The sequence below is a fragment of the Trachypithecus francoisi genome, unplaced genomic scaffold, assembly GCF_009764315.1.
Source record: "Trachypithecus francoisi isolate TF-2019V2 unplaced genomic scaffold, Tfra_2.0 Lachesis_group3, whole genome shotgun sequence".
Lineage (NCBI taxonomy): Eukaryota > Metazoa > Chordata > Mammalia > Primates > Cercopithecidae > Trachypithecus > Trachypithecus francoisi.
In genome coordinates this window covers 114991033-115004965 of record NW_022681468.1, presented here as the reverse complement: position 1 = coordinate 115004965, position 13933 = coordinate 114991033, and the positions used below count along the sequence as shown (strand labels likewise).

The window sequence follows — 13933 nt, the reverse complement described above, 5'->3', positions numbered from 1 at the left end:
ATGCACACGGGCTCTTGCTGGAGAGCCCTCCCTGGTGAGGGCTAGGAAGTCAGGCGGGCAAGACATCTACCCTCTACCCCCACCCCCACCCCTGCCCTGAGCCTCTCAAAGTGAGAGGCCTGTGACTAAGTGAAGGCCTCAGTAGTGGCCAGCGAGAGTGTGGTCACCCGGGCTGGCAGAGGAGCCCAGGGACAGGCCTGGGATGACACAAGTGTCTATGCATGGGACAGAGCCCTCCACATGCTGTCCACCTTTCACTCAGATTTATGGACAATGGAGCCTGGGAGGAGGACAAGCAGCAGACAGGACCCCTCCCTCTGACTCACCCTGTCCCTGCTCTCCCCAGGAAAAGCACATCTGAGGAAAAGAACAACCAGAGCTCCAAGGCAGTCACATCTGTGACCTCAGAGCCCACCAGAGCCCCTATCTGGGGGGACACGGTGAACGTGGAGATCCAAGCTGAGGATGCAGGGCAAGAAGGTAAGGCGGGGGCTGGGCCGGCATGTGCAGGCAGGGTGTGAGCACAGCCAAGGACTTAGGGCACAAGCAGGCTCCCTCTCACCGCAGCTGGTAGCCACCTGAACACCTCCTTGGGCTCAGTTAAAAGCACTCAGAAAAAAATCATAATACTGTCACGCCTCATCTCCCCATCCTGCTCGAAAAATGAGTTGTTCCACATAAATGAATTTTCCAGACAATGCAAGCTTATCTTTTTTATGACTGTTGTTATTATTTTCATGGCTGTTATTACCGTCGTCTCTTACTGAAATAGGACATTACAGCTTCCCAGCACGTCCCCACACATCGCTCATTGGAGTCACCACCTCCCGGGAGGTGCAATGCTGCTCCCATTGCTTAAGAGAACATCGAGGTTCAGGGAATTTAACTGGCTTAAGCTCAAGACCGAGGTCCAAGGACTCGGAATTGCATGTTCTTACTGCAGCTCCAGGGTTCTTGCTGCTTCCATTTGATTTTTTAAAAAATCTTTGAAATGTCCCTAGAATGGATCCCTTTTTCTGCCTAGCCCTCCCCAGGTGTCAGCCTGAGTCACCAGTTGCCCACGTAAACACATGCATGTGCGCCCTTGTATTTACTTTCACACTGTGGGTCTGTTGGATTTCCATTCTCCTGGGGCTGAATGGAAATGCCAGGCTGGACACATGGGAATACTGATTGGCTGATGCCCAGATGGTGGGGCATCGCATCGGGCACTGCCAGCATACACCGGAGGTGCCTGGCGATGTCTCTGATCTTATCTAGTCAGGACCTCAGACTTGCTTCTTGCAGGTGGTCTCTCCCTGAGAGGACAGGCTTTGCCTCTCCCCCTTGAAACCTTGCCAGAGACCTAGACAGAACTTGTCCTCCTCACACAGAGCAGAAAGCCAGCTGGAGACTATGGGAGGGGAGAAAGGAAACAGGAAGCGGAGCCTTCGTAAAAAAGGAAGGAGCTAACTCTAGGTCAAGCCAGATAATTGTTCTTTTCTGCCTGTAAAGGGATAGGTGGAGCTATTGGGATGCTTTAAGAAGATGCAAAGGAGGAGGAAAAATTGACCTAGGATTTCATGCAGAGGCACATGCGTGCCTGTGTGTGCATGTCTTTGTGAATGCTTGCATGCTGGTTCATGCGCATGTGTGAATGTGGTGTGTGCTGTGTCTGTACTTGTAGGCATGCATGTCTGTGTGTCTTATGTGTGTGTGTGCTTGTGTGTGTCTAGCTGCAACGGTGTGGTGTATGTGTGTCTGGATGGATCTGGATGGTGGTGTGTGCCTTGCAGTGCATGTGTATGTGTAGTTTGTGTGTGCGACTGTGTGTGTATGCATACATGTATTTATGTGGCTGGTGGGAAGTCAGAGGTTGTGATGAGTGAACCTGAGCTGGGATCCTGCCCTGGGCTCTACATACTTGGGGTAACCGAGGGAAAAATGTAATGGGGTCAGTGACCCCAGGACCCATCTGTGCAGCAGAGAGAGGGGCAGGACTAACTGCAGGAGGGACAAGAGAGTGGGGAGGCCTCACAGGCAGGCAGGGAATATTGGCAGGCACCTCATTGCAGACTGAAGTAGCTGGATGCTTGTTGGAACCGGTTGCTGTGGTGATGTCTGCGTTGGGGGTGGGGGAGGTGGGGGCCAGGCCAAGAGGCGGAGGAAGGGTGGGAGATAGCTCAAGGATGTGTTAATGAAAAGCAAAGGGGAGTTTCAGACCCTGTGTCAGGGCCAAAGCAGGCGGGTGGCAGAAATAGCTTGTTGGCCACACAAAGGGAGTGGTGGGAGGCCGGAAGGGCACAATGCCCAGAGAGGAAACTGATGAAGCGTGTTTGTAGCATGGAGACAGGAGCAGGGAGGAGTGGCTGTCCATTACCCCCAATTCCAGCTCATCTGCTGGCTGCCCACACAGAGCTCCAGGAATAGCGGGTGGAGAAAATGCATGGCACTCACCTCTCCTTCAACCCTGGCAAATCCCAACTGGATTCTGGGTCCATGGCGAGTTGGCATAAGGGGCTTCAGCCTGCACAGCTCCTGGTGGTGCTTTGGCTGGGAGCACTGGAATCCCCCAGCAGAGTTTCCTCAGGTCTGCCTATAGCAGGCTTTGTGTATGGAGAGCTGCAGATGCTTAAAGAAGAGGAAAATAGTGACAGCCACAAGGAGCATTTGCACAGAATGTTACAGCTTGAAAACACACTCTTCTTCCTACAGCAACCCAAGGGGAGAGACAAGGCTTCTTATTAAAGTGTTAACATTTTAAAGAGCAGAAACATGAAGCTCAGAGAGGTTAAATTACTTGCTAACAGTCACAGAGCAAGTTAGTGTCCTGGTACTAGAACCCAGGTCTGCTGACTTCATATCCCTTGCCTCAATCTCCCTTCTTCAAGCCAACCTCAACACCTTCGGTGCCTTTTCCCCCTTCTTTCCTTTGAGCATGTATCCTATGTGACAAGCTCTTGAGATATCTTGGCAAGTGTTCAGGGTCACTGTGGGGAAGACAGAGAAAGAAGAATACTTAGTAAAGCTCACAGCTTCCTTTTCCACCCCCACATCCAAATGACCCATCCAGCTCCAAATGACCCAGCCATTGAGCCCACTGAACCTGCTGAGCCCTTGAGGGCCAGCTGCTGTCCCTGGTGCTGAAATCCCTTGTCTCAAGAGATGCAGAGGGCAAGGGGCTTCCCAGGTGTCTCAGGCACACCCCTCCACCCCATCCTCCCTTTCTTGTTCTTCTCTGTTTTGTATCCTTTGTATCCTTTCTTACCCCATCTCTCTCATTCCTTGTCCATCCCTCCTCTATCCTTCTCCTCCTTTCCTCCCCCCATCTCTTCTTCCTCCTCAAATCATAGACTTCCAGAATAGAAAGATGCCTCAAGTGTCACCAAATTCAACCCTTCCCATCATCTACTTTTTAGACGTGTGATGTTGATCTAGTTATATAACCCTCTGAGCTCCACTGTTCATATTTTAAGAACAGAGATGATGATACCTACCTCAGGGGTTGTGGTGAGAATTTGTTGGAATCACGGCTGAGACATGCCCATCCCCATGCCTGGCACATAGTAGATGCTCACTAAATAATCATGACACTCCTGCTCACTAAACAGGACTATCATGATTATTTGTAGGACATTGGTGTTCTTCTTAAAGTTTATACCAGCCAGGAGCGGTGGCTCATGCCTGTAATCCCAACACTTTGGGAGGCTGAGGTGGGTGGATCACTTGAAGTCAGGAGTTCAAGGCCAGCTTGGCCAACATGGCAAAACTTTGTCTCTACTAAAAATACAAAAATTGGCTGGGCGTGGTGGTGGGCGCCTATAATCCCAGATACTTGGGAGGCTGAGGCAGGAGAATCGCTTGACCCTGGAAGGCAGAGTTTGCAGTGAACTGAGATCATGCCACCACACTCCAGCCTGGGTGACAAAGTGAGACTCTATCTCAAAAAAAAAAGTTTCTACCAACATTCATGCTATTTTATGAGAAAATATAGTCTATTTGGAGGGTGTTTACTAAGTGGTGCATTATTGTTAGTATTTAGTTTTCCCTTACTTGTAGTAGGCTTTTATTGATAGCTGTATTAAAGGATTTCTTGAGCAAATCACTTTTTCTTACTGAAATTCAGTTTCCCCACCTGCAACATGTATGAGATAATCTCTCCCCATCCTGCCTCAAGAGCTGGCACAAGTGTTTGTGACCAAGGGAAGGAATCTTATTCCTGGAAATAGGTGCTATGCCTGCTTGCCTGTGTATCTCAGTGTGTGCACACGTGTGTCTGTTGCCACAGGGGACTGGATTCAGTTCTGTGTGTGTCTATCTCTGGCCTGGGAGTTTCTAGACCACGGGAGAAAATTGCATGTTGGAGTCCTAACAGCAACCGGCATGGAGCTTTGCCCTGTGCAGAGGCTCAGACTATGCTTATGGGTTTGTGTGCACAGGGGTGATCCACACGTGCATGTATGTTGATTCCTCAGTGTGGCTCCTGCTTCCTAATCTCAGCAATGTCTCTCACCTCTCACTGTCTCTCCTTACTGGGAGAGAAAGGGATCCATTTAAAAGTGAACCTGTGTTCATTTTTTATCTTTTCAGATGTGATCCTCAAGGTGGTGGACAACAGAAAGAAACAGGAGTTGTTGTCCTACAAAATCCCCATCAAGTACCTGCGTGTCCTCCACCCCTACCACTTTGAGCTTGTGAAGGTGAGTCAGAGGCCTGGGAAAGTGTGGGGAGAGCAGGTGGGAACCACCTTGAATGTCCCCAGTCATTCCCTCGGAGAAGCTCTGAACATTCCACACCCACCCACAGCATGACACATCTAGGACCATGTGGGGCTCAGGAAACACAGCTCCTGGTACATACACAGGAATGATGTCTACAAGAGTTTGGAATTCAGCTGTAAAACAGCTGATTATTATAGGACAACTGCCACATTAAATGAATATACCAATTAAAGATAGATTTTGATTACATAAATGTTAAAAGAGCGGATCTAAAAATCAAAGAAACACAATATTTACAGAGTACCTGCTGCTTCCAGGCCCTGTGCTAGACACTTCACACTCCCTCTCTAATCCTCAAGGTAAATTACATTTTGCAGACATGGGACTGGGACCCGGGGAGAAAAATCTCCTCTTCCTGAGTCACAGAGCAAGTGAGCGGCAGAGTTGAGGATGAGCCCCGGTCATGCTGTCTCCCAAGCCAGTTCCTTCTGAGCTGCCTCCACATGCTGCCTTGGTCAGAAGGCCCAGGAGAGTTGGGGGTTACACGGGATAAAGCATTCCCTGGAATGCACCCCTGGAGTTAGCAACTGGGTCCAAGCCATGAACTGAGGGGCCTGAGGCTCCTCACTCCAAGGTTGGGCCTCCAAGGCCAGACCCCTGCCTGTCCTCCCTCCTAGTGCTAAGAGGTAAGGGGTACAATTGACTCTCATTGCTCAAGGACTTATGAAGCACCTACTATGTGCCAGGCAGTGAGCCAGAGATGAACAGAAGCATCACATTCCCCTCCCCACTGTGCACTCCAGACCCTGATAGTGGTTGAGAGTAAAGAACAATGTGAAGCCAGATTGTCGGGGGTCCTAGCCCAGGTTTGCTGCCACCTAGCTGGATACCCATGGGAATCCACTTAACCCCCAGGCCTCCATCCTCATCGGCAAAGCTGGCACAGTCATTTTGAGGATCCCATGCAATGGTAGGCAAGGTTTCTGGCACACAGTAGGTGCTCAGTTTGGTCAGTTTCCCTCCCCCAATCCCTCCTCTGGGCCAGCACTGAACTTTTTTCTAAGCAATTCTTCAATCATGGCACCAGGAGGCTTTACCTTCCCTTAGGCCCTGTGATAAACCCCAATCCCAGGGCTTCAGGACGGGCCAGGTAGGAAAGTAAAAGAGATGCACCACTCACCCTGGGAGACTCAGCACTTGAGCTGTAATTCTGGGGGCATCACCCAGGCCCCCTGGCTGTCTGTTCACTTACAACCCAGGCCTTGTTATCACATCTTTACTGGAGAGCAGACAGGCAGTGGTCCTTGTGAGGGTGATGAAATATTCAAATGGAAAAGGGAAGATTTATTATATTGATCTCCTTGGAAGGGCTCACAGGGACCATGAGCTTTAATTATCAGCTTGGAGCCCCAGCGGAGCAATGCCAAGTGATTGTCTGCAGAGGGTTGGATTTATGGCCAGGATCTGCCCCTTAGACACTCTCCTTCCTCTGTTTCTTCTGCCCCCACCCTGTCTCTAGCCCACCCAGTCTGGGAAAGCTGATGAAGCCACTGCCAAGACCCAGTTGTACGCCACAGTCGTTCGGAAGAGCAGCTGCATCCCCCACTACATCGGCTGCAACCACACAGCTCTGGAGGTATCAGAGCTGGGGCCCTCTGGGGTGGTGGGTGGAGTGGGAAGGGGCCAAACTTTGAGCAGACCCCAAGCCTTGCCCTTGGCCCCCGCTGGCTGGCCTGAGGGTATGGAGCAGAGATATCAAGAATGGAAAAAGTAACCAGGCCTTTCCAAAATAGCAAAAGGAGTTTGTGAAGACAAGCCCTTTGGCAGGGATGACAAGGATGAAGATGCTCAAGCCTCTTCTCCTTCCCTCTCTGCCCTGGAGGTGAGGGGCAGGGGCTCAGCCACACCACTGCACCTCGTGTACCATCTCTGTGCTGCAGTGGGGACCAGAGCATCCCAGAGCCTTATGTCTCCCCAAATCTTATGCTGGGGCAGGGGAGAAGCCCTGTGCTCCCCCTTAGCCCATAGCCCAGCTGTTTCCTGTTCTATTCTTCCCCTCCTGGCATAGTGCCTCAGCCCCCCAAGCAAAAGTTTAGGGCCTCCTTGAGCTTTCCTTCAGCACCGTGTCTAAAGAGGTTTGACTGGTCTACTGATTAGGTATTCAGTTCATTCATTCATTTATTCATCCAGCAACTGTTTACAGAGCCTCTTCCATTAGCCAGGACAGGGCTGGGCCCACCTTAGGTCTGGCCACCAACTCTTGACCCATCACCATCCACCCACTAGGCTAATTAGCAGCTTTGGGAGGAACTCTTGATGCTCAAAGCAGACATGATCCAGGGACCTGGCCCCTCTCCCATTCCCCCAGCTTTCAAACTGCCCGTGGGTGACAGATTCAAATTCAGCTATAGCCTGAGCATGATCAGGGTGAGAGCCATAGGACCGAAGCTCTGAGTTTCCACCTACCCAAACTTGGCTGATCTGTTCTTATCCTTCCCACCCCCACTACTTCTCACCAGCACTGTGAGCCTGGAAGGGGAGGAAGCATTCTTTTGCCCTCTTTCACAGCCTGGGACACTGAGACCCAAGGGGAGTATGGTATGGGAGCCAAAACTCCTAACCCACATTTCTACTCCCCCACAGCCACCCCTCCGATGCCAGCATGTCAGACCTACAGGCGCCTTCTGCTCCCTGACACCTTCTATCACACCCTTTCCTGAGGACAGCCAGCAATTCACACACACACAGAACAAGGAAGAGGGGCAACAGCCTGGCCTTGTGGTCCCCAGGCCGCACCCCACAGGGAGGGGGCCACATCCCCAAGACCCAGGCAGAACTTTAGGGCTACCCCACCCCACCCAGTCTCTGACTTGCCTGGTACAGCAGTAGAGTGGGGGATTTCCCTGGCCCACAGCACCTTGCCCATTCTCCATGCCCTCTCCATCTGTGCGACGGGTATGGCCACAGAGCATCTGCCTGCTCCTGATGGTGAGCGCATGGCAGGAGCAGGAACTTCTGCTACTTCCCAGGCTGTCATGAGCAGGTGTACGTGGGCAGCTGTCTCATTCACACCTGATCAGAGTCCACACAGAACAGATGCAAATTAGCTGCCACCACCCCCTTTTCAGCCTTACACCTGCTGGGGAGCCTGTGAGCAATAGGGCCTGCCAGCCTCCAGTGAAATCCCTCAGCCCCAGACCCCAGACCCCTCCAAAGTGTGAAATGTACCATCAGAGATTCAATCCTTTGAATGTGGTGAAGGAATTCAGTCTCCAGAGCCCTCAGTGAGAGCTGCAAGGCCCTAAGGACTATTGTACGTGCCCATCAGCTCACACCTGTGTGGGGTTAGAGGTCGGGCAATCAGCTGAGATGGGTATTGAAAGAGGAGCCTGAGAGGAGGATGTGGAGGAAGAAAAGGGAGAATGATCCAGAACAAGCCCCACTCCTGGGCCCTCTCCTCCCATTGAAGGTCAGAGCTAGAAACTCAGAGGAGATTATGGTTCAATCCTTCCATGCACGAGTGGAGAAACAGGCCCAGAGGCAGGAACTCACCAATGTGACCCAGCTGGAGTGAATGACTGAGCTGGAATAGACCAGCGAGGACCTCTTCCCATCTCAAGCTATGCCTGGGGCAGAGTCCATCAGCTGTGTCCAGAGCCCCTTCCTCTTCCTGCTTCTCTCCCATCAGCACCACAGAACTAGGATCCCACACATCCCCCAAGACCCTCACCCAGACCACTGCCTGCCTTCTCCCCTTCTTCCTCTTGGGTCTTTCTGTTTCTCTGTCTCTCCTTCTTTCATGCTCATAAACACAGGAAGGGTAACCTTTTCCTCCATTGTTCCCCTCTTTTCTCCTTCATTCATATGATCCTCACTTTCTTTCTTTTTTTTTTTTTTTTTTTTTGAGATGGAGTCTTGCTCTGTCACCCAGGCTAGAGTGCAGTGGCACGACCTCAGCTCACTGCAACCTCCACCTCCTAGGTTCAAGCAATTCTCCTCAGCCTCCTGAGTAGCTGGGATTACAGGCATGTGCCACCAGGCCCAGCTAATATTTTCATATTTTTAGTAGAGACGGGGTTTCACCATATTGGCCAGGCTGGTCTTGAACTCCTGACCTTGTGATCTACCCACCTCGCCCTCCCAAAGTGCTGAGATTACAGGCATGAGCCATTGTGCCCAGCCCATATGATCCTCATTTATCCACAAGCAGATATTGAGCTCTTTTCTATGCCAGTCACTTCTGTTAAAACCTAGGATGACAACCGTGAATGAGACAGACATGATCCCTGCTCATGTGGAGCTTGGGATCTAGCCAAATAGACAGAAAAGAAACAAGAAATAAATGAGAATAAACATAGGCTATGATGAGTGCTATGGCAAAGGGAATCCAGCAACTGAGATGGAGAGGACAGGGTGGGCTACTTTATTAAAAATGGTCACAGGAGGTTTCTCAGAGGTGGTGATGTTTAAGCTACAGGATGAGAAGGAGTCAGCCATGATGGGTTGGTGGGAGCTGCAGGGGGTCTGGACAGAGGGATCAGCATGTGCGAAGACCCTGTGGCAGAAATAAGAGGGGCGTGTGGCAGGAGTAAAAGAATCTGGAGCAAGAAGATAGGGACTGGGGGCCTGTCGGGTGACGCGGCAGAGGCGCATGTGGGGTGTCAGGCAGGAAAATAACGTGACCCAGTTCATTTCTAACAAAAGCATGTTTGCCATCATGTGTCAAATTGCCTGGGAAAGAGAATGGATTAGGGAAAGGAACAGAAATGGAGAGGCCAGTGAGCTGGCAGAGGAATCGGAGGAACAGGAGGAATGAGAGCCGAGTGGGAGGTGGGTGAGGGCTGAGGGAGAATAGGAGCCATTGGTAGATACAGGGTGAGGGTCAAGGTCCGGGAGATCAGGGGCTCTTGGGCTGGCAGCACAGGCACATGGGGACAGACTCCCTGTCTCCTCTGTCTGCCTTCCAGTGTCCCCAGGCCCAGGCTGAGCAGGAGGTCAGTGAGGGTTGGAGCAAGATGGCGCTGTCCACTCCTGCTTTGTAGCCTCCTGCTGCGACCCCGCTCTGCTCTCTGAAAGCTGCGCCAATAGAAGCCCGGGGGAGAGGAGAGGGCAGTCAGAACTGGGAGGCAGGGAAGCCCTTAGGGGGTGACAGAGGACTGAGGAGGGAACAACTGAGGGTGGTCAGGGGAGTGACAACTGGGATCTGATTAAGAAAGAATAGCCCAGAGATGCAGATGCTGTGATCCCGTTCCAAACCAGCACTTCCTGGGGAAACCAGCAAGGCAGGGGAGCAGGCACCAGGGTGATGGGCGCCAGGGAGGTCGGGGAGCCTGGCTGTGGCCACTGATCTCAGGAAGTTCAGTATGGCTGGAGAAACCAGATCTGGGCTTCCTGTCTTTTGTTTATAAAGTGCTCTCTCACAAACGATCTAATCAGAGACCCCTCTCATCCCTGAGACAAGCCTCATTTGACTGACAGAAACCAAGGAGCTGGAACACCTAGCCCTACCCCTCCCCAGGAGCCAGTGGAGGGGCCGAGGTTAGAACACAACCTCCCTTCCCAGGCCCCAACTCTCATGGCACCCTTTCTTCCCAAAGGAACTAGTGTAAGAGATCCATTGGTAAATCCCAGGACAGAAAGCGGGGGCAGTTGCCTCAGCTAGGCAGAGAAGGCTTCCTGAGGGAGGGTAGCCTGGTGCAAAGCAAGAACCGAGTAAGGCAGGGAACAGGGAGGAGCAGGTGTCAAGTGTGGAGGCAGCCATGAGCTCATGGATGGGGAAAAAGAGGGTGGGCAGTCTGGCTGGCTATCTCTGGAAGGTTCCAAGGCCACATGGGGTTCACCTGCCTCCTCTCCTCTCCAGATCTTTCTCCGGGGAGTCAACGAGCCCCTGGCCAACAACCCCAACCCCATGGTGGTGATTGCCCGGGTGGTTCCCAACTACAAGGAATTTAAGTGAGTGGGGCCCAGTTTGGCATGGGCGAGGAGGGGAGGGCAGAGGGCAGAGGAAGGGGCGAGGCTGTCATTGCTGCCATGGGACCTCCAGAAACCCCTCCACCCCTAAGGCCCTTCAAACCTTTCCACTGGGTCTGAAGTCCCAGTAAGCTTCCTGCAGCAGACCATGCCTTTCGTTCCCTAGGGAGAGCCCAGGTCCCTGGAAGGGGGCAGCTCATTCCTCTCCTGAGAGCAGGCTGGAGGGCAGGTGGTGGGGATGAGTGCCGATGCCAGGCCTAACAGCTAGAGAGTGTGGGGATGACAACAAGAGGGGTCCTCATTCCCTGCCCAGGGTTCCTCAGCCCCTCCAACCTGCCTCCCTGCCTCACACCCACCATCTCCACACTCCCCCTCCCGCTCTAGCTCAGGGCCACAGGCTCCAGCCAGTGGTTGGCCCCAAAGGCCATCTTGAAACTTCACAGCCTTTAGTCCTGCCAGAGTCCCCTCCCTACTCATCCTGGAGGTCTCCCTGGCCCCAGCCACAACTCGTCCCCTCCTCCTCTAGACCTCCTTTTGAGTCTGTTGGAGTCACAGTCCTCAGGAGGACATTCATACTTTGCCACACAGTGGGAGAGTTCCCCTATGAACATGTGCTCTCTGCCACAGCACCGACTCCTGGGAGTCAGGGTCTGTCTTGGTCACTTCCAACTGGCCCTGATGGCCCGAGATGACTCCCCTACTTCTCTGTATCTCCTGTTGAGTTTTTACGACCTATGAAGCCACCCTGCTTGTTGGAGGAAGGAAGATGACTGATGCACGCCCAGCCCAATGGTCCCCACTTGTTATGAGGTCCAGGCCCAAACTCGGCGGGGTCCCTGCAACTCCCTTCTCTCGCATCAACCCAGAATCAAAGCAGGGGCCCTGGGCTGCCAGGCTCAGGTGCAGAGCCCAGAGCATTGACCCTGTCTCCCTGCCTCCCCAGGGTCAGCCAGGCCAACAGGGACCTGGCCTCTGTGGGGCTGCCCATCACCCCACTCTCCTTCCCTATCCCATCTGTGATGAACTTTGACGAGCCTTGCATCAGCCAGAACGGATGCCCTCAGGTATGTCTCCTCCCCAGTGGTTCCGGCTTCCTGTAACTCCCCCACACACTCACTGTTCACTCACTCAGTGAGTCAGTCAGCAGTTCCCTTGACTATTGAGTAAGAGTTGACTGAATTCCGCGACATACCCAGGGCTACACTCGCCTGTGCGGCAGAGAAACTGCCCTCCAGGAACTCTTGGTCTGGTGAAGAGGGGAGTCACATGGGTGAAAAGGCTGAACATCAACACAAGATAGTGTATAATCTAATAACAAACTGGGAAGGCTTGTCAGGGCTATCACATCAGAGGAGAGAAGATACAAAAGGGCAAATGTATGATTCCACTTACATGGGATACCTAGAATAGGAAAATTGAGAGTCAGAATGTAGAACAACGGCTGCAGGGGCTGGGGAAGGGGAAGAATGGGGAGTTACAGGTCATGAGTACATAGTTTCTGTTTTGAGTGATGGAAAGTCCTGGAAATAGATAGTAGTGATGGTTACACAACAATGTGAATGCACTTAACATCACTGAACTGTACACTTAAAAATGGCTACAGTGGTGAATGTCGTGCTATGTATATTTGACCACAATAAAATAACAATTTTTTTTGAGACAGAGCTTTGCTCTCATCTCCCAGACTGGAGTACAGTGGCACAATCTCGGCTCACTGCAACCTTTGCCTCCCGAGTTGAAGCAATTCTCCTGTCTCAGCCTCTCAAGTAGCTGGGCTTATAGGCACGCGCCACCATACCTGGCTAATTTTTATCTTTTTAGTAGAAACGGGGTTTCACCATGTTGGCCAGGCTGGTCTCGAACTCCTGACCTCAGGTGATTCACCCACTTTGGCCTCCCAAAAGGCTGGGACTACAGGCATGAGCCACTGCACCCAGCAAAAAGAAAAAAGAAAAAAAAAAAATTTAATCGGAGGAGAGGGATGTAAAGCCTGGATTAGGGAAGGCAGTCTTGGTTTTTCTTTTCTTTTCTTTTCTTTTCTTTTCTTTTCTTTTCTTTTCTTTTCTTTTCTTTTTTCTTGACAGAGTCTTGCTCTTGCTACCCAGGCTTCAGTGGCGTGATCTTGGCTCACTGCAACCTCCACCTCCCAGGTTTAAGTGATTCTCCTGCCTCAGCCTCCCGAGTAGCTGGGATTACAGGCACCCGCCACCAGGCCCAGCTAATTTTTGTATTTTTAGTAGAGATGAAGGTTCACCATGTTGGCCAGGCTGGTCTCGAACTCCTGACCTTGTGACCCACCCACATCAGCCTCCCAAAGTGCTGGGATTACAGGCGTGAGCCACCACACCCGGCCGGCAGTCTTGAGTTTTTAACAGAGGAAGGGTTGATACAGGGCAGGGCAATTGGGCACAGCAATAGCACAAGTGTGAGGTGGGGACACGCAGGCTGTGACTTATGTCAGGGCGGACAGGAGGGCCGTGTGTTTGAGTATGAGACTGGGGGCAGGGGCATGCACAGACCATGGCTGAGTTGAGGGGAACAGCCAGATTGGTCTTCTCTCATCATCTGCGCTTCACTGCCAGCTTGCCCTACACGATGGTCCCAACATTCCTAGGGGCCTTGGAGGACAGAGGGATTTTTGGAGGTCCCTCCTATTGTCTGCCCACCAATGCTCATGTCTGGCATAGCAAAAATAGAACAAGACACCCCTTTGGAGCCCAGGCTTCATTTAAAGGCAAAGACATTTAAAGAAGGCTCAGCCATGGGGTAGAGTGATGGTGGTGGGGAGGAGTGGGACAAAGGAGGACCCTGGGGACAGAGGCTTCAAACCCAAACCAATCCTTTGCCTGATTTCCCCAGAGTTACCTCACACATGGCCCTGCATTTGCCCAGAAAATTAAGAACCAATCAGCAGGCTGTCCCAAGGGGCCCCAGGAGCTGCCTGCTTTAATGAGTGCACCCCCTCCCACTCCCAGGCTCTCTCTGGCTGCCTTTGCTGCCTAACTAATCTGGGTGGGAGAGGCACCACTCACTACACAGACTTGCTCCCAATGCCTTTTGCATGTGTGGGACCTGGTCCAGCAATGGCAGGACACCTGTTGAACATCACCCAACCCCGTGGCAGCTGGGCCAAGTTGGGAATTTGCTGGCAGCCAGCACAGAGGTGCCCAGGTGCAGCAGTGACAGAACAGGGGCAGGCTGCTGTGGTAAGGAGGGGTGGGGATTGCCTGGGCAGAGTCCTATCTGGAGGGGCACTAGCCAGC

General features: G+C 52.3%; 1 protein-coding gene across 2 annotated transcripts in view; it reads left to right on the top strand.

Annotated features, from left to right (window-relative positions):
- CCDC33 (coiled-coil domain containing 33) overlaps positions 1-13933 on the top strand; it is a 101494-nt gene that overhangs the window by 26178 nt on the left and 61383 nt on the right. For both annotated transcript variants that reach the window (XM_033189395.1, XM_033189396.1), the window contains exons 3-7: positions 347-480; positions 4570-4679; positions 6220-6336; positions 10561-10652; positions 11614-11734. In XM_033189395.1, coding sequence (XP_033045286.1) covers positions 347-480; positions 4570-4679; positions 6220-6336; positions 10561-10652; positions 11614-11734 — 574 coding nt within the window. The remainder of the gene's footprint in view (positions 1-346; positions 481-4569; positions 4680-6219; positions 6337-10560; positions 10653-11613; positions 11735-13933) is intronic.